A 19,104-nucleotide genomic window follows, 5' to 3' on the forward strand; every position below is an offset into this window, starting at 1 on the left:
AGTCCCAACCTATCACTATACAGTATATATTTGCTTGTAACCCAGGATAACACTTAATGCATCTGGTAAAGTAGACTGTAGTCCAGAAAAGCTCATGCCATATAACACATTTGTTAGTCTTAAAGGTGCCACAAGATGTTTTATTGTTTTTGCTGCAAGTGACTAGCACAGCTGTCCCTCTGGAAATAGAAATAACATGATATCCAAAGGGTGATAGGTTTATTCAAGCAGCATTTGTGCCCTCATCCTTGGCCTACTCTGGTGTTACCATTAACCACCTGAACTTGAACTCACTCAGCCCATGATGCAGGCAAAGGGCATTCCCTCCTATTAGCCTTAAGCCCTCTGATACCCTTAACCCGGGCCTGCATTTCTTATGACATAATTTTTTGTAGAGTCCACTTCATCAGACCAAGCGTTACCCCCGTTTTCCTGACACTTCATGCGCCGACTTGATAAAGGGGACTCTGGTTAGGTCAACAAAAGCGGATGCCTTAAGAAATCTGTTAGCTGGAGCTGTAACCCACGACGACCCTCTTTTGTGTTGTATACGAATATATCCTTGAATCGAAGGAAAGAGGTGAGCGCTGCGAGCTGCAGAAAAGATTCCAAGCGTGTCGCGTCGTAGGCTTAGCTTCAGAACCACCTCAGCACCGGGGGTCGGGCAGAAAACTACAATTCCCAGCAGTCTCTCCGCGAGCTTTTCGGGGCAATCATCTCTAAAAGTTTGTAGTCTTGGGCAGGCGAAGGGGGCGCTGTCGTGTGGTCACGTGCGAGCACTGCTGACTGGTTCCCGCGCGAATGGGGTGTGTAGCGGGGCCGACCTTTGGGTCTCCGATTCCTTCTTCCGTGGAGCTGCCGAGCGCCTGCCCTCTTCTGCCTCTCCAAGTGCCGTGTCTCGGCATGTTTGCTGGGCGTGGGCAGCGCCTGCCTCATTTTTTTGTGCAAGATCCATGCAGCCGCAGCGTCACCATCATCGTTGCGCGCCTTGATTGTGAGCGTTGTGCGCGCTGGGCCAGCCTCTTAGTAACCTACTCCTTCTGCCCCTTCGTTTTGACGTCGTGGTTCCTTCTCCTCCTCCTCCATCTCAAGACTCCCCCCCCCAAAGTATCTCGTTTGTGTTTGGAAAAGGCTTTCGTTTAATTGAATGGAGGCCTTGCATAATCATTCTGTTTATGGTCCAATTTTTTTATTATTTCATTGCTTCTGGTGAATCCTCGCAGGTAAGTAAGCGTTAGTCACAAAAATGTTGTATTTGTCTGTTTGCCTCCTTGGTTTTGTATCATTCTAACTTCTCTAATAGCCGCTCAGTTATTCAGCAAAGTGTTTCCTTATTCACCGTAGCTAGCTCCCTGTTTCTTTGCTACCACCTGATTTTACTTCAGGCCTCCTAGATCAAGTAATACATGTTACAGGGCCTTTCCAGACGTCACCGTTTCATTATTATTTGCGCTCATGATACTATTGGGGTGGTAATACGCAATCCTGTTTTCAATACTCTTTCTGCCTGTAAAGGTTTTTGAGTGGTCATGTTGCTTCATTTTTGATGCATGTGTATCCTGTATAGTTCAGATTTATTTCTGTCATTGGAGCATTACAAAACAAAGGTTTAATAGAATGAAAGTAGCACAAGTTACCAGCAATAGAACTGACTCAGATAAACTACAACATAAACAAGTTGAAAATGCTGAATTTCCCTGGCAGATCATAGCATGCTCCCTTAAATAGGAAAAAAAGTTTCATTTAGCAAATATTAAAACGCAATAAAATGAATTTATGCAAATCTGAATACAATTATGTAAAAGCAAAACAAACTTAAAATTCTTAGGATGCAATCCAACTTGGATTTTCGCTGGGCTGAGGGGAGTTGGATGTGGTGGATCTCCAGCTGGGCCCTGGCTCAGCTGGGCTACACCGGCATAAGTCCCTCAGCCTGGCTGGGCCGGGCCAGCCCAGCCGGGACCCAGCCAGTTCAGCTGAGACCAGCACAAGTGGAGCAGGTGTAAGCCAGTGTAAGGCCAGAAGAAGGGGCGTGTCAGGACAAAGGCTGAGGGGAGGAGACTTAGGCCGCATCCAGCTCATGTTCTGCAGATCCCAATCCAGGAAAAAGTTATGGCGGGAAAAAGGTCAGTCTAAGAAAATAATTTCAATAGAAGTCAATGGCTAGCCGGTGTTTAGCTAACCCAGAGGCTCCTGAATAGCAGTTGGATGTGGCAGAACTTTACTCTGGCTCCTCTTGCTCCAGCCCAACTTATGCCAGCTTCTCCTGAGTTGGATTGTTCTGTATATTACCCTAGCAGGAAACAGCTTTCTGTCAAGAATGTTTTCCTCATTAGTTACTGCAGATAGAAAATGTACAGTCTTCACAGTTGTATCTTGATCTTGTGCACCCAGTACATGCGTTGTGTAGACCCATGGTCAGAGCTCTCTCCATCCTTAAAATTTGTACCAAGTATTGCTTTCTCAATGTAGTATATAAAAGACAATATATAACAATACGCACAAGATGTTCAACCTTGTTTAAACCACAAGAACAGGTATGTTCAGAGTATGGCATCTTTCTGAACCTTTCTTCTAAAACAGCTGAAGGCCTCATATTTAACCAGGATCTAGTAAAGGCCATCCTCTCTCTCTCTTTCTGCAAATCCTGGAAATAACAAGGTATTACAAAAAGAGTGCAAGGGAGATTCTTACACAATGGTGCAATTTTAGAAACGGATGCAGTTGCTCTGTCCACCTGAAGAGAGATATCAGATAATCTCTGCTTCAAATGTTTTTAAGTGAGTTTAATCCCCAGTCTTTTTACATGCAGTTCAGAAAAGCCTAGTGTCACCACTAGGGATGAAACAAACCCCTTCCAAGGGTGATTACCCATTTCTTCAAAAGTTGCCTGAAGATGACATCCAGGCTCGTTAAAGATCACTTTTAGCCAGAACTTTAACATCCTTTTTATATGCAACTGTTTATATTGTTGTCATTTCAACTCTGACTGAACTCAGAAGAGGCTGATGCGGGGAGTACCAAAAATGATTGGAGATAGTCCAAAACAAATGTATACAAGGAACTTAAATTCTCTGAGGACCACACCATAGAAAAGTTGTAGAATTAGTTTCCTATTATATAGCTCCATTGCTAGTGCTATCAGAGGTCCACTTTTAGTGTAAAATACCCAATACTTAAAAAGGAGAACATGGCAAAAACAGTAATATAGGTTTTGTCCAGCACCCTGCTGGAGAAAACACCATTCCCAAATACCAGAAAAAGCATGCTTGATTCAGTGTTTTGAATCTTCCAACATGCAACTTCATTGGATGCCCTGAGCTCTAGTGTTATGAGGGTGAAATCTCAACCCACTTTCTCCATGCCATGCATAATTGTATACACTTTTGTCATGTCACCTCTTCCTCGCGTTTTACAACATTTGGTGCTTTTTGGTTTTTAGATAACTTTTCCTTATAGAAGTGTTGCTGTATCCATTGATTGTTTGATTATCCTGAGTCTTTTCTAGCTCTACAATATCGTTTTTGAGATGAGTCGACCAGATCAGTATATCAAATGTGGTCATACTATAGATTATATATATATAGTGCGCCTCTACCTCTCTTTTCTCAAAACGGGGGCACATGATGCTAGTCAAACTTTGCACTTTTTTACTCTTAAAACCTCATTGGATCAGGTCCCACGTGTTTTTTTAAATTCAGCTTTAGGGAGGTTGTGCAAGTGTTTTGTAGATCTACCCCCTTGCCTTACAGGTGAGGCAAATGGAAATGCTTTGCTGCAAGCTCAGGCAGAGATAGTGATTGGCCCCATTCTTCCCTGTGGTTGGTCCTGAAAGGTCTGAAGGCAACAGTGGGGAAGGGAGGTGTAGCCAGTGGAGGGTAGTGTTCCTTCAAAACGCAGCCAGAAAACCCATTCTGGCTGCTTTTGGAGCAGCTAGTGTGCCCACAGCCTTAGTATCAGCAGATTTGGCTACCTCACTGCTCACCCCTGAATCTAGATAGTTTATGAACAAGTTAAAAAGCACTGGTCCTAGTACCAATCCTTGGGGGAGTCCATTTTCTACATCCCTCCATTTATTCCAGCTTTCTGCTTCCTGGTTCTTCCTGATCCAAAAATGGACCACTCTACATGATTATGAAGCTTACTCAGGAGTCTTTGGTGAGGTACTTTGTCAGAAGCTTTTTTGAAACTCCAAATACATTATGCCAGTTCGCTTGCTTCTATCTATATGCTTGCTGATGCTCTCAAAAAACTAATTGGTTAGTGAGACAGGACTTACCCTTGCAGAATCTATGCTGGTTCTACTTCAGCAAGGCTCATCCTACTATATGCTTGGTAACTTTATATTTAACAAATACTTTTAACCAATTTTCACAGGTAACAGGCCTGTAGTTTTCAGAACTTCTCCTGTATCCCTTTTTAAAAATCAGTGTTAATTTGCCACTTTCTAGTCCTCCGGTACAGAGGCTATTAGGGATAAGTTAGTAGATCAGCAGTTTCACTCCTCAGTTCTTGATGCCATCCAGACCCAGGGATTTGCCAGTTTTTTAAGGCCTTGAACTTGGTTTCTTTGTCACTGATCTTATTTGCCCCCCTGCAGTACCCCATGAAATCAAAGACCACGCGAGCCATGTTAGCATTAGTGTGTACCACCTTTTTGGCTGATAGAGGGATCATTCTGTCCTAGAGTTGTCAGTTCCAACTACATGTTGCAGAGTACACCCATAATAAAACATCAGTCTGGAGGGCCCACAGTCAGGATGAGGGATGGAAGGATCAGGCAAGTTCAGTTCTCTCAATGTCTCTTTCTTCCATTCTTAAATTCAGCTGTCTGCATTATAGCAGCAATTTGCAGATTTTTAAAAATAAGAAATCCTAATGAGAATTCATCATTTTAGTGCAGATTTATCCTAATAAACACATTTTTGTATGCAGCTTTGACTAATGTACTGCACATATTTTTGCAACTAATTTTTGCTAATACAGTGCATTTTTGTACACATTGATTGGAGAACTGCAATGCAAAATTTGGGTAATTGCAAATTTTGCAGACTTAGTTTTCAGATTTTTTCATAAAGTGTGAATTTGATAGATTCGCCTTCAAATCCTAACTGAATTGAATTTCTCCACCTCGTCAGGACCAGCTATGCTAGTGTAGAAGCATTCTGCAAACGCCTTAGACAACCCCAATTAGGCATTCTTTTCCTCTGAATGATATAGTATGAAACTTGAAACCTACATCACTACTGTGAATAGATCGAATAAAAGGCAGCATTTTGCGTCTTTGGTTCTTTAAGGCTGGCGTCATAATCACTGTACCAATATTCCTTACTAGTTGGTACCTCCGAAGAAATTGCATGTATAGCACCTACCCTGCTAACTAAGTGAAAGTGAAGAAGTCATTTAATATGGTTGTTTTCTTTTAATACCTACCAGCATTGTTCTTGTCAGAACCAAAATATGTTTTTAGTGCTTTGTCATCGTTGCACTTCACGTTATTAAGAGACTTTGGTGACTAAGTGGTATGTAAATATCTTAAATAAAATAATGTCTATATATGATATATGGTCAAAATACAGGTTGTTGATGTAAAACAAAAATATTGATAATAATACCAAACTTAATAAATTGCTGATACTGTTAACATTATGTATACGATGTGCTCTACAGCATCTATTCATAATAAAGTGGTAAAGTTATGGGTAATAACTGTTACATGATTATGCAATTGCTAAAATTTAAATGTGATATTCCCTTTCAGATAATGGAGTGTCTTGTGTCCACTAAGAGGGCTGAGAATGCTTCTTCTCAACAAGAGGAAAGTGAAGATGATGTTGAGTTTGTTGGTGTATGTAGACAATTTCTATTTTAAACCTATAAGCATCATCATAATTCCCTGAAATAGCAAACCTGGGTAGTAAAGTACCTATCAGTTTGGAAGCTAAACAGGACCATCACTTAAATTTTAATATTATTGTTTAATGTTTGGTTTTAATCTTCTGTATCTCCATCCCGGGACTTTTAGGCGAAGGGCTAATTATAAAAAAGTCCCATCATACCTACTTGCCAGATTATAGTTGCACTTGCCAGATTGCAATTTACAGCAAAATATATTTTAAAAAACACACAAAAACAATCTGGCCCCAGCCATTGGCCAAAGAAGCGGAAGCAGCAGTGAGCTTGCGTTCCCCCTCCCCCACCAGAAGGAACACTCTGCTCTAACTGTCAGAGGAGAAGCAAACTGAACAGCATGCTGGCCTTTAACACCAGCCAAAGGGCTATTGGGTAATGTTTTGTATAGTTTTTTTTTAAATGTCTTCTAAATCTGGCTTAGAGGTAATTTGATTGGTAGGTAGGGTGTAAATCTTTAAATTTAAAGCAAAGTGTTTGAGATTAAACATTTGTTCTTTGAACACATTGATGGTATTAAAATGAGTTGCTTTTATTGAACTATTGAGAGTATCTCATTTTATAGTTAACTTGAATTATGTTGCAATGTATTCAGACTCCATCAGTACCCAAATCCGGATACAGTTATTTTAGTGTCCTGTGTCCATTTTTTTAATTCAGGAAAACATGGGGAATTCTGAAAAATGGGTGGCTTATTTTCTTTTTTGAATGATAATGTGTTAGGATAGGCAATCTAAAATTATCTTCTTTTAGTAGTTGCCCTTTTCTCTAAGGAGCTCATAGTGGGGCACATCCCCCCTTTCATCTTTGCAACAACCCTGTAAGGTACACTAGGCTGAGAAAATGATTTATCTAAGATGACCCAGTGAGCTTTGTGATTAACTAGGAATTTCAGCTTAGGTTTCCCCAGTCATGGCCCAAATCTATTACACCAAAGTGGCTCTCAATGTGAGATACCACTGGTGAAGATACTACCACAGAGTGCAATAACATGCAAATATGGGTCCCTCTTGGTGGTTCGCCCTTTCCCCACCTCAAACAAATGTTTCTGTTGGTGATGTCCAGCTGTGTTCTGTATGTGACACTTCAGTATGAGTAGCTGAAACCTGGCCACAATGTAATGACCTCCCTGGGACCACTTGCTGAAAAGCTAGCTGTAAATGCAAATAACAAAGAAATAATGGCATTTGTCCTCTTCATCCTTCTGTTGTTTTCGCCACTCAGATTGTAAGCAATCAGGTGTAGAGCTGGGCTCTAGTCAACTATATGTGTCTGGCAAACACTGATAATTTAAATTAGGCAAGAATGATTTCTAAAGGCTCTGCTTCAGAATATACAGCCAATTTGTTGTGTTTCTAGGCCTTGTAATTTTTGTGGGTGTACTCTTTCATAGGAAGTTGCATTGAGACCAGTCTTGGACTGCATTGATGTTAGCAGCGATGAGGAAGACTGTAGCAGCTCTTCTAATGTGAGTATTTCCTGACACTTAACACTTATACCATTAGAGAGAACTATATATGGTTCACATGCACAGTCATTTTCTCTAAAATGAGCTCTGAGACTTTAGGCGATTATTTTTATCATTATTTACTTGTTACATATAGCACTAAATTCTCTAGGCATTTTACATAAACAATACTGTACACGCTATAATTTGTAATAAAAACAACAGAACAAAAATAAATTACCAAAGGGGGGAAAAACAGCATCCCCCCCAGGTAAAATTAGCATAAAACAAAAAAGCTAAAACATTTAAAACCAGCATAAAACACAGGAAGTGGAAACTTGATGCAAAACCTGAAACATCCAGTTGAATGTGATTAAAAGGTCAGAGAGAAAATACTTTCCTGACACATGAAAGACCATAGTGTGAGTGTCAGGCGAGCCTCTCTGAGAGGGTATTCTGTAAGCAGGATGCCACCACTAAAAAAACGTTCTTCCTGGTAGTTTCCCACGATGTTTGGTTAGGTGAGGGAACCTACAGGAGGGTCTCCAAAGAAGATTTGAAGGCTTTTAAAAACCATTTCTTTGGCAACACAGTTACAAATATTTCATATGTCTGTGTTGTACTGAATATTTAAGCAGTGTTTCAGTTGTAGTTGAAATCCTGATGGTACAAGAGCAAATTCTTACAATCAGCCATGTGGGCTTTTGGTTCTCATACATACATTCCATGTGGATCTTTGATAGCTTGTAATGAGCCCTTGTGAATGAGCATGGGGTTTTTTTCTACCAGGTGTGGTTGCTGTTTTCAAGCTTCTTCCCCCTGTAGTTGCTGACTTGTGTAGAAGGTGTTTTGTTATTTTTCAACACAACTGTAATGGTTTTCTGCACATGACTGCAGATGATGATGAAAGGATCATTGGTTCTAGAAGCTAAATTGTTATCTATTGTCTGAGACTAATGCTTGAATTCTTTGAGTGTCTTAGTACAATAGCAATTACAATGCTGCAAGCATTGTGTGATATTAGCACAGCAACAGCAGGGCTGTGGTGGGGAGGAACATAAGAACAGCCTGCTGGATCAGGCCAGTGGCCCATCCAGTCCAGCATCCTGTTCTCACAGTGGCCAACCAGGTGCCTGGGGGAAGTCCGCAAGCAGGACCTGAGTGCAAGAACACTCTCCCCTCCTGAGGCTTCCAGCAACTGGTTTTCAGAAGCATGCTGCCTCTGACTAGGGTGGCACAGCACAGCCATCACGGCTAGTAGCCATTGATAGCCCTGTCCTCCATGAATTTGTCTAATCTTCTTTTAAAGCCATCCAAGCTGGTGGCCATTACCGCATCTTGTGGGAGCAAATTCCATAGTTTAACTATGCGCTGAGTAAAGAAGTACTTCCTTTTGTCTGTCCTGAATCTTCCAACATTCAGCTTCTTTGAATGTTCACGAGTTCTTGTATTATGAGAGAGGGAGAAGAACTTTTCTCTATCCACTTTCTCAATGCCATGCATAATTTTATACACTTCTATCATGTCTCCTCCAACCCGCCTTTTCTCTAAACTAAAAAGCCCCAAATGCTGCAACCTTTCCTCGTAAGGGAGTCGGTCCATCCGCTTGATCATTCTGGTTGCCCTCTTCTGAACCTTTACCAACTCTATAATATCCTTTTTGAGATGAGGCGACCAGAACTGTACACAGTATTCCAAATGCGGCCGCACCATAGATTTATACAATGGCATTATGATATTGGCTGTTTTATTTTCAATACCTTTCCTAATTATCGCTAGCATGGAATTTGCCTTTTTCACAGCTGCCGCACACTGGGTCGACATTTTCATCGTGCTGTCCGCTACAACCCCGAGGTCTCCTGGTCGGTCACTGCCAGTTCAGACCCCATGAGCGTATATGTGAAATTCAGATTGTTTGCTCCAATATGCATAATTTTACACTTGTTTATATTGAATTGCATTTGCCATTTTTCTGCCCATTCACTCAGTTTGGAGAGGTCTTTTTGGAGCTCTTCACAAACCCTTTTTGTTTTAACAACCCTGAACAATTTAGTATCGTCAGCAAACTTTGCCACTTCACTGCTCACTCCTAATTCTAGGTCATTTATGAACAAGTTAAAAAGCACAGGTCCCAATACCGATCCTTGAGGGACTGCACTTTCTACAGCCCTCCATTGGGAGAACTGTCCGTTTATTCCTACTCTCTGCTTTCTGCTTCTTAACCAATTCCTTATCCACAAGAGGACCTCTCCTCTTATTCCATGACTGCTAAGCTTCCTCAGAAGTCTTTGGTGAGGTATTTTGTCAAAAGCTTTTTGAAAGTCTAAGTACACTATGTCCACTGGATCACCTCTGTCTATACACAGGAAATACACACACGTGTGTTCCCATCTACAGAAGAGGCATGTTTGAAAACATAACCCAGCCTTTCCCACCCTTTGGGTCCCCAGATATTGTTGGACAACAGTTCCCATCATTCCTGACCATTGGCTGTGCTGGCTGGGGCTGATGTGAGTTGCAGTCCAAAGCATCTGGAGGGCACCAGTTTGGGGGAGTTGCCAAAGGGTAACCAACTGCAGATATCGGATGACACCTCCTGGTTGTATACTTTTCTCCTCTAGTTCATTACGATAGCTTTCCAGGCCCTGTTGATCTAGCTAAGCTTTCAACTTGCTTCTTATTTTCTCTTGGAATAAGAGAAAATTGGATAAGACATCTGTGACGATCCCACCTTTGGCTCCACCTGTCAGGTTCCCACCTGCTTGTGGCTACCGCCTTTCACTAGGCACCACCTCAGGACACCACCAGTCAGGATCGTTTTTATTTTTTTCTCACTCCGCTCTAGCACAGATCTCTCAAGATCCCACTGCTAGGCAGCACCACCAGCCACTCCCTGTAAACAATACTGCTAGAGACTTTGCCTTAGTCTCCCTATGGCTTATTACTTTGTGTCTGGGTGCCCTTGCTGTCCACAACCCCCCTGTATCTTTGTCTATAAAGCATACAATCCTGGGTTGCTCTGGATACTTGACGATGTTACAATTTCTTCCTTCACCGCTGCCACCATCAGATACAGTTTCCCTTCAGCCTTGGTAATTACCCTGCCCTTCCTTCTGGTCTGTATATCCCCAGCCAAGGATCAGGCTTTTGGTAAACCAATAAAAGCGTATGGTTTCATATAGTGTCACTCTTACGTTTCCAGTTATATATATTCTGTCCAAATATCAGCCTAATAGAATCCAAACTTCCCTCAGAACTCTTGTCCACTCAATCCCAACTGCCTCCCACTTCAACTCCTTTCCAATCACTCTCCTCTCCACTCCCCCCTACTGTTGAGCCTCAGCTAACCCAGAATGGACAGGGAGGGGGGAGGCATGAGTTTCAGGTGCCTCCGCTGCCAGAGGAAGCAGAGTTGGGAATTGTTGAGTCTGAGCAGGACCTTGCGGGAGGGGGTCAGCCTGCACACCAGCCTGTTCCCACGGGTACCGCACTCTCCGAGAAACAGAGCGCGCCACCCCCAGCTGATGCAGAAGACTTGGAATGCGACGGAAGATGGCTGCTGGCAGGCAGGTCCACTAGCGAGCTCTGGAGCTCATACCCACCTCGCCTCTTTTTTTGCTATCTTTAGAGATATTCTTTGGAAATTTTTATTCTGGAACCTAACAGCATCAACAACACCTATTTTTTGAAGGCTATGGAACCATTTTATCAGCAAGAAAACAGACTCTTTATCAGCCGGTGAGTCACAACTCTGCTTCGCATTACTAACTCAAGGAATATAATTTACCATAACAAAATCTAAGGATTCCTAAGATAAAACTACTTAGCCTTGGAGTCGACAATTTATAATTATACCTCCGTTCATCTTAGAGTTTAAAAGGCAAACCTTATAGTTTTTAAAATGGTTCAAACAAGGAAAAGATGTTATGAACATGACCATAAATCAGACCAGGTTTTGGAAGAATCTGGGAATGGGGATCAACAGCTTAAAATTACAAACTTCTTTTTACCAACCAAAGCGGATAAGACAAAGAGAAATGCGTCACGATCTATTGAGAAAACCCCTTCCCAAATCGAAACAGAACAATTCTGTTCCTGCTTGAGTGAGGAATTCCAGGCAAGGGATGACCCAGAAATTATACAAAGCCTGGTGTATGGAACATCCACAGATCCCCTTTTTGGGCAGACGCATACACCTAGTCTGATCAACTCTCTGCTGCAGGTACCTGAAAGCAAGGAGACGCCATCTTCCTCTCTGTACAAGGACACTGACTTACATTCCCCCTTAGACATTCTGTCTACTGTGCATGCTACAGACATCGACAGCCAGACTCCCATTTTTACTCAATCACAGCCATCTTCTGCCTGCTCTACAGAAGTTACTGAAACCACGGAACTGGCACAAATTGGCCAAAAACTACTTCTAACTGGCCAAAAATGTCTGCAGTTACAATTAGCCATTGTGGCAAAAGAGACTGAAAACATCAAAGCTTTTTTGGAAGAAACAAACAACCTTCTAAAATCATTTATGGAAGAACTATCCAAACTATATTTGAGCCTAAACTACACTCTTCCCCCCCACAAAACAACAACAACACTGAAGTGTGCAAACATAAAGAAACCTCGTATTGCACCTAAGGAGAAAAAATCCAAAAACAAAAAAAATTACAAACCGCCAAGGAGTAAGAAGATGAACTTTCAGAAACTTTTTAAAGTACTTAAAGCTCAACAGCAAACAGCTTCGCAAACAAAGAATTTATCTGCTTCATCTACAGCGAGAACACCCCCTAGATCTTATTGCAAAGCCTTACCAGTAAGCAAAAAAAGTCCAAATCTCCCAGAGCTACTTACTCACCCCAGCCCGAGGTCCTATAGCGGAATATGCTCTACCAATAACAAGATTTCACGACGAGAGAATACAAATGGGAATTGGCTTCTCAAATATAATTCAAACAAACTTGCACTGCTGAATCTTCCTCTTCTTAACATCAAAGAAAAAGTAAACATCAGGAAGCAAAGAGTGTGTTACGCCCTCCAGTCGTTAGGTGTAATGGATTTACGGCCTGACGATATCTCGTATGTGGAATTCCTTTACAACCCCTCAACAAAAACGTCTGCTTTACTTACCTTTAAATCGGCTGAGACAACAGCACGGATAATTGCAAATAAATCCCTTCTCAGCTACCATGGAATATCCGTTCAGAGACATTTCACAAACCTGGCCAGTCCAATTTCCTTGTTCACAAAGAGAACTCCAACAACAAACCTTATCTCTTCACATGAGAGGAGGAAGTTTTCCTCGAACAGCAGCAAAAATATATCAAACTCTGGAAACTTGGATCCATTCCTGGAACAGCTTCCTCTTAAAAGCACATTAAACATGAACTGCTCTTCTCTATCATTAGGACCAACTATGCTGGAAAAGAATTTATCCCCTTTGACTCCCCCAGCACAAGAAACATTAAACTTTGAAACACTTAACTCCATAAACCCTGATCTTATTATTTTGGATGAAGTAAGCTCCTCCCCACCACCAGCTCCCATTTTCGTTCCGTTACAGTCACCTCCTTCTCTGGTAAACAGTAAGGAAAATCAAGATCTTGCATTTGACTTTGCTTGTGAGGGAGAGGAGGAACTATTAAATAGTTTCCATATATTCACTGAGAATGAACAAAGTGAGGTCATAAACAAAATGCAGAATCTGTTAAACAATCTAAGGGCAAAAAGGACATGTTCCAGATACTTGGAGGACTATGAACTGAACTCACCATCCAGCATTCAAGTTTCTCCTCTGAAAGTTCCCTTAAAGGTACTGCCACATTGTTACTCAAATGTTTGTAGACCTAGCACAATATGTGATGTGATAGTACATGAGGTTCCTAAACTGACTTGACAACCCTTATTAAATTCTAAAAACCCGATTCTATCCTGTGAATCTCCTGAAAAAATGGTAAACCCTCATTTCAGGACATCACAGCACTCACTCTGCAAATCTTATACAGCAAAGGAAATTTCTCATCCTACGAATCCAATTATTAATGCATGCCAGGTTTCTGTTCTCTCACCTAATTTTACATTCCACCTTCTCTCCTGGAACATTGCAGGGTGGAATGCCAAACAAAAAATTCCTGACTTTATTACTTTTCTGAACAAATTTGACTTAATTTTCTTACAGGAGACGTGGTGTACCCTTAAATTAATAGTGGATGGTTTCTCTTGTTCATGTTTACCAGCGACCTATTCCCAACCCAGTTCCAAAGGCAGACCCAAAGGAGGCCTAGCCATACTCATTTCTACTTCTGTAACAGCTCGCTCTATAAGTTTAACCCCTTGTAAAAACATTGCACAGGCTGTTTTATTATCTTTTAGCACATTTTCTCTTCTGTTAGTAAATGTTTATATTCCCCCTCATGCCTCTCGGGCACAAATTGACTGTGACTGGGACGTTCTTACCAATTATCTAACATCACTCGAGGCTAAATTCCCCAAAGCGCCTCTCATTGTTATGGGTGATTTCAACGCCAGGTCTGGCCCCCACAATGATGCGCTATTTGCTTCAAACCTCTGGGGGGGCGAGGACACCGCCCCATACCTCCCAGGCTATGCTAGGACTTCCAAGGACCCCAAGATAAATTATGGTGGAATATGTTTATACCGATTCCTTGCTAGACACAGCCTAATAATGTTGAACGGTCATAAGCAGATAGATTCATGTGCGGAATTTACCTACGTCTCTGGCCTCAGGTGCAGTGTCATCGATTACGCCTTGATCTCGCATTCCCTGTTCAGGTTTATTTTGGACTTTTCTGTCGGCTCCAGACAGGATAGTGATCACCTTCCCCTTACCTTTTCCTTTTATCTACCAGAACGCGGTCACTTGCTCCTTACCCATAAACCAATGGCAAATCTAATCCACCCTACCCATAAAAGGACATTTTGGACTCCCACAGTAGCCTCTAATGTGGCCTTATTTCTCACTTCCCCCTCTGCCCTGTCCTTACAGAGGGAGATCATGCATGCTTCTGATTCATATTTAGCGTCAATAGCGTATAACTCCTTAATTACCAAACTTAAAGCCTCTATTATCCCACCATCTTCTTCCTTCAGGGCTCCTCCTACCACTGGTTTTCCCAGATGGTTTGATAAGGACTGTCTTGATGCTAAGAAACAGCTTAGACGGCTATACCTTCAATATCGACACCAAAATTTAACCACCCTCCCCCCTGAGTATTTTATTATCAAAAAATACTACAAGCATATGATAGTCATCAAAAAAAGGCAGGTGATGCATGAAGATTGGGAAGCCTTAATTCAAGCCTCCAGATCAAATAATTCGAAGTGTTTTTGGGAGCTGATTTCTGGTTCTATGAGCCCACTAAATCCGGCCCCTTGCCACATTTCCCCATACCTCTGGGAGAAATATTTTTCTGCAAACAACGAGACTGTAAATGCTGTTTCCTTTATTGATAATTTAACAAATCTTCCCACTTGGCCACCTGTAACCCAAAAAGAAATTATTGATTTGATTGCTAGCTTGAAATCCGGCAAAGCTCCTGGACCTGATAACATACTTTCTGAAATGTTGAAGGCGCACCAAGCTTGGTGGGCCCCTCTTCTAGCAAATTTCTTTACTCTGATCAATAATTCCGGATGCTTCCCTGAGTCTTGGCTTGAATCCATAGTTATCCCTATATTTAAAAAAGGGAACAAAGAGGACCCAGCAAATTACCGCCCAATTAGCCTCCTTTCCATTGTTGGCAAACTATATGCCTGCTACTTAAAAGAGAGACTCTCATCTTGGTTGGAGGAGGATAATATCCTTGGGAGGGAGCAGGCAGCTTTCCGGAAAGGTAGGTCTGGGATAGAACACTGTGTGATTTTAAATCACTTAGCTGAAAAATACAAGAACCGCTGGGGTAACGGCCTGTTTGTTGCCTTTGTCGACTTGAAATCGGCTTTTGATTCCATCCCTAGGGAGATACTATGGGCGAAACTCGCAAAATCTACGATCGACAAGAGACTCCTCTTCTTAATTAGCCGTCTGCACCACCACACATCCTTTCGTGTTAGATGTAGTCGTGAAGGTCATCTCACAAACCCCATTACTACAACAAAAGGAGTTAGACAAGGCTGCATACTAGCCCCACTTTTATTTAATTTTTTCATGAATGATCTGTCCCTTTATTGTCAATCCCCGGACTTCCACCCCCCTAAGTTAGCAAACCTGCATTGTCCCTTGTTATTGTATGCAGATGACGCTGTTCTCCTTTCTGTTTCTAAAGTAGGACTCAAACGCCTAACTAAAGCTTTTATGAGTTTCTGTCATGACAACAAACTATCTATAAACTTTTCCAAAACTAAGATCTTAGCTTTTGCCAAGCACTCTCCTGCTCACGCATGGACAATTAATACCCATAAAATAGAACAGGTTTCTCATTTCAAATACCTTGGTATACTTTTTCATTCCTCTCTGTCCTGGAATCCCCATATCCGAGGGCCTATTTCTACTGCTCGCAACTCAGCCAGTGGTATTCGAAGGTTCTTCTTCACTAAAGGAGGACAATACATTCCGGCAGCCCTAAAGGTTTTTAGATCCAAAACTATTTCTCAACTTCTCTACGGGGTACCTTTATGGATTGGCGCCTTCAACTCTTCTGCGGAGGCAGTTCTCTCCTTGTTTCTCAGACAAATTTTTGGCGTTCCCAGGTGCGTTCCTGTGGCGGTCCTTAGGTTAGAATCTGGCCTAGTCTCACTTGAGTCTCAAGCGTGGTTGGCCGCCCTAAATTTCTGGTTTAAAATGTCTTATGAAAAATCTACTGGCTATCTCCCTTTACTCTGGGAAGACTCTTTTACCTCGAAATGGGCCTGTACGTTTACAAATTACCTTGCAAGTATTGGCCTCTCAATTGAACATCTGATGTCCCTCGCTCCAGAGACAGTTAAACATTCTATCCGGACTCGTATCAACGATATGGACTTCCAACGCTCCATAACTGCAGCCACCTCGACCTGCTCTCCTATTCACTTTGGTCTGAGCTTTGTGCCTATGCTCAGTGCCCCTTATCTGGAAACTCTTACGATCCCCAAATATCGTCTAGCCTTTACAAAGGCTAGATTTAACTGTCTTATCTCTGCCTTACTTGAAGGGAGATTTAAACGTATCCCGTATGCAAACCGATTATGCCTTTGTGGTGTCAGCGCCATAGAAACTCTCTCTCATGTCATCTTTGAGTGCGCCCTATATGACGATATTCGCTCCAAATTCATAACCCCCATCATAAATAAATACCCCTACAAACCGCTTAACTGTTTACTTTTACATCTTTTGTCAGCAGCTAATAAGGATACTATCTTGTCAGTTGCTAAATTTATTTTTGCGGCTCAATCAATTCGAAAGGCATCTATCCTTTCAGAAGCTTCCGCCACCCAACTGTAACTGTTTTCCTTGTTGCTTTATTGTTTTACTGTTTTAACATGACTGCAACTTTGTAACCTTTTATTATAAATGTATGTAGTTTTATTTATAAATGTCTTTTGGTCTATGACCGTATCAATAAAGATTGATTGCAGAAGACTTGTTGGGAGAAGCTCCAGAGACAGTGCCAGCTCCTCCCTTGCCAAGCAGTTCCCAGGAGGATACCAGTGTGGCACAGCCCCCTGATCTTGAGCCTGTTGCTCAGGAGCAGGTGTCTTCCGATGAGCTGTTGGAAACATGCCCCTTGTCCCCTCGCTCCCGCTGCCGGGAGAAATGGACAGGGCAAAGACAGGAATTACGAAGGAGTCAGAGATTACGTTCGAAAACGTTCCCTTCTTAAGCTTGCCGCTTACAGTGGGGAGTCGTTGAGTCAACTTCCTTCACACACTGCAGAGCATGTCTAGAGTGTAGTTAGGGATTTTAGTGAGTTAGCGCAAGGTTTTCTATGAAGCGCAATGCCTTTGATGTATCCATTACTCTAATAAAACGAGATTTACTTGCACCCACACTTCAGCCTCGTCCTTCCGGCTCTGGACGGGACACCTACTCAACTGTCATCCTCTCATTTATACCTTCAGCCATTCAAAACACTCAGCCAATCATCATCCAACATTCTCCCGCATTCTAGCCCATGTACTCCCCCCTCTTACTCAATTCACTTACCATATATCCCTATATAAACCCGCACTTACCATATTTACAGTTTTTAATATATAAGGACATCACAACATCTACTCCAATTAATGACTCTGGGTTTGTTGAGCTGTTCACTGAGACTTTGGGTAAGCCTGATCAGCAGAAAATATTGTAGCTGCTAAGCCATTTCAAATATGGTTTGTTTGTTAACTGTTCTCTTAGCGACAATTTTTCAGAATTACATGTTGAAAACTAGAAGAAAAATGGCCACTTAATGGAGTCTTTACACAGTATCATATGGTTAGGAAAAGGCCCCTACCCATTTCTAAATAACACATTGATATTATGTAAATATCATGCACAGCCAAGTAATGTAACAGCTTGGTGTATATGTACAGATCTATATATAACACAGAAAACTGTTGGCAATATGAGATGTGAAAGTAGTGCTCACATTTAAGCCGCTACCAAAGACCCTTCCATGAAGGGAAACTTTCAATCAAGAGGAGAGGAGGAGGCACATTTTGGTGATGCTGTTGCTGCCTCGTATTCAGTACTATTATTTATTTACTAAATTTATATCCCACCCTTCCAGAAGGAGCCTAGGGTGGCTCTAGAAGGTTCCCCACCCCTCGAGCGGATGGTGGTCTCGGGGGGGATCACTAAAGTTGCCTTCTGCCAGTGGGACTCATGAGTGGAGTTCCATTTGCAGGCCTTAAGGATCCAAGCCATTACTAGTCTGTAAACCTGCCTACCCCAGCTTCATGCCCTGCAAATGTAACTGAACTCTAGCCCCAGTCAACATAGCCAGTGGCTGGGGATGCTGGAAGTTGTAGTACAAAAAAATCTGGAGATGCCAAGGTTGGAAAAGGCTGGTGTAAACTGTATCTGTGGTTATGAGTGTAGTACTTTTAAGTGCTTCTGAGCAACTGGGGAAAGTGCAGTTGTCAGTAGTTACCTGTGCCATCAAGGTCTCTGGCAACTGATGTTAAGTGCACTTAGTGGCTGCTGTTAAATCAGGGATACAATTTGAGTTGCAGTCCAATTTGCATTGTATTGTATTGTACTTGTGACACCCGACGGCTAGGTGAGTATGCTGTCACCAGCCTCCCAACATCTTAGGGAACAATGCTTTTCATCAACACAAATAGCTTTTATGAGGTAAGTTGTCATCTGCCTAGGTTTAACACTTCACAAGGTAGGGAAGCTAAAGTACATGGGAGGCTGAAGGGAAACATCTGACTAGGGAATGAGGTGAGTAGGTAGTGAGATGGCAATCTTAGGGAAGGGTAGGTGGAAGAGACCTAACTAAGAAGGTGAGGCTTTTCCCACCACTTGATCTCCATGCTAGGAAAAGCTTCACAAGCGGCTCTTGTTAAAGATGGCAACTCTGACCCAGTGTCAGTGAAGCTGGGTGATGGAGGCTGGATTTTACATATTGTTTTGAACCAGCTAGTTCTTTGAGCTCCTAGTTATTTTGTGAGCCCCTTTGGGTGCTATGTGAACAGTACAGAACACAGCATAGAAATATTACTTTAAAAAATAGTCTGATGGGAGTTCTTATTTCTGAATGCTCCTTTTGTTCTTTAGAAGATGGGGGTGTTACATTGATTGTCATTAAATATGCACCCTCTTA

The 19,104-nt window shown here is 42.1% G+C and overlaps 1 protein-coding gene across 5 annotated transcripts in view; it reads left to right on the plus strand.

Annotated features, from left to right (window-relative positions):
- Positions 1 to 474: 474 nt before the first annotated feature.
- ZNF451 (zinc finger protein 451) overlaps positions 475 to 19,104 on the plus strand; it is a 54,911-nt gene continuing 36,281 nt past the window's right edge. For 2 of the 5 annotated variants that reach the window (XM_061623036.1, XM_061623039.1), the window contains exons 1-3: positions 751 to 1,223; positions 5,762 to 5,848; positions 7,304 to 7,378. In XM_061623036.1, the coding sequence (XP_061479020.1) occupies positions 1,176 to 1,223; positions 5,762 to 5,848; positions 7,304 to 7,378 (210 nt within the window). In that variant the 5' untranslated portion in view covers positions 751 to 1,175. Of the gene's footprint in view, positions 581 to 749; positions 1,224 to 2,104; positions 2,127 to 5,761; positions 5,849 to 7,303; positions 7,379 to 19,104 lie in introns of those variants that run through there. The other 3 variants (XM_061623037.1, XM_061623040.1, XM_061623038.1) reach the window with 3 other exon arrangements.

The sequence above is a fragment of the Rhineura floridana genome, chromosome 4 (genome assembly GCF_030035675.1).
Source record: "Rhineura floridana isolate rRhiFlo1 chromosome 4, rRhiFlo1.hap2, whole genome shotgun sequence".
Classification (NCBI taxonomy): domain Eukaryota; kingdom Metazoa; phylum Chordata; class Lepidosauria; order Squamata; family Rhineuridae; genus Rhineura; species Rhineura floridana.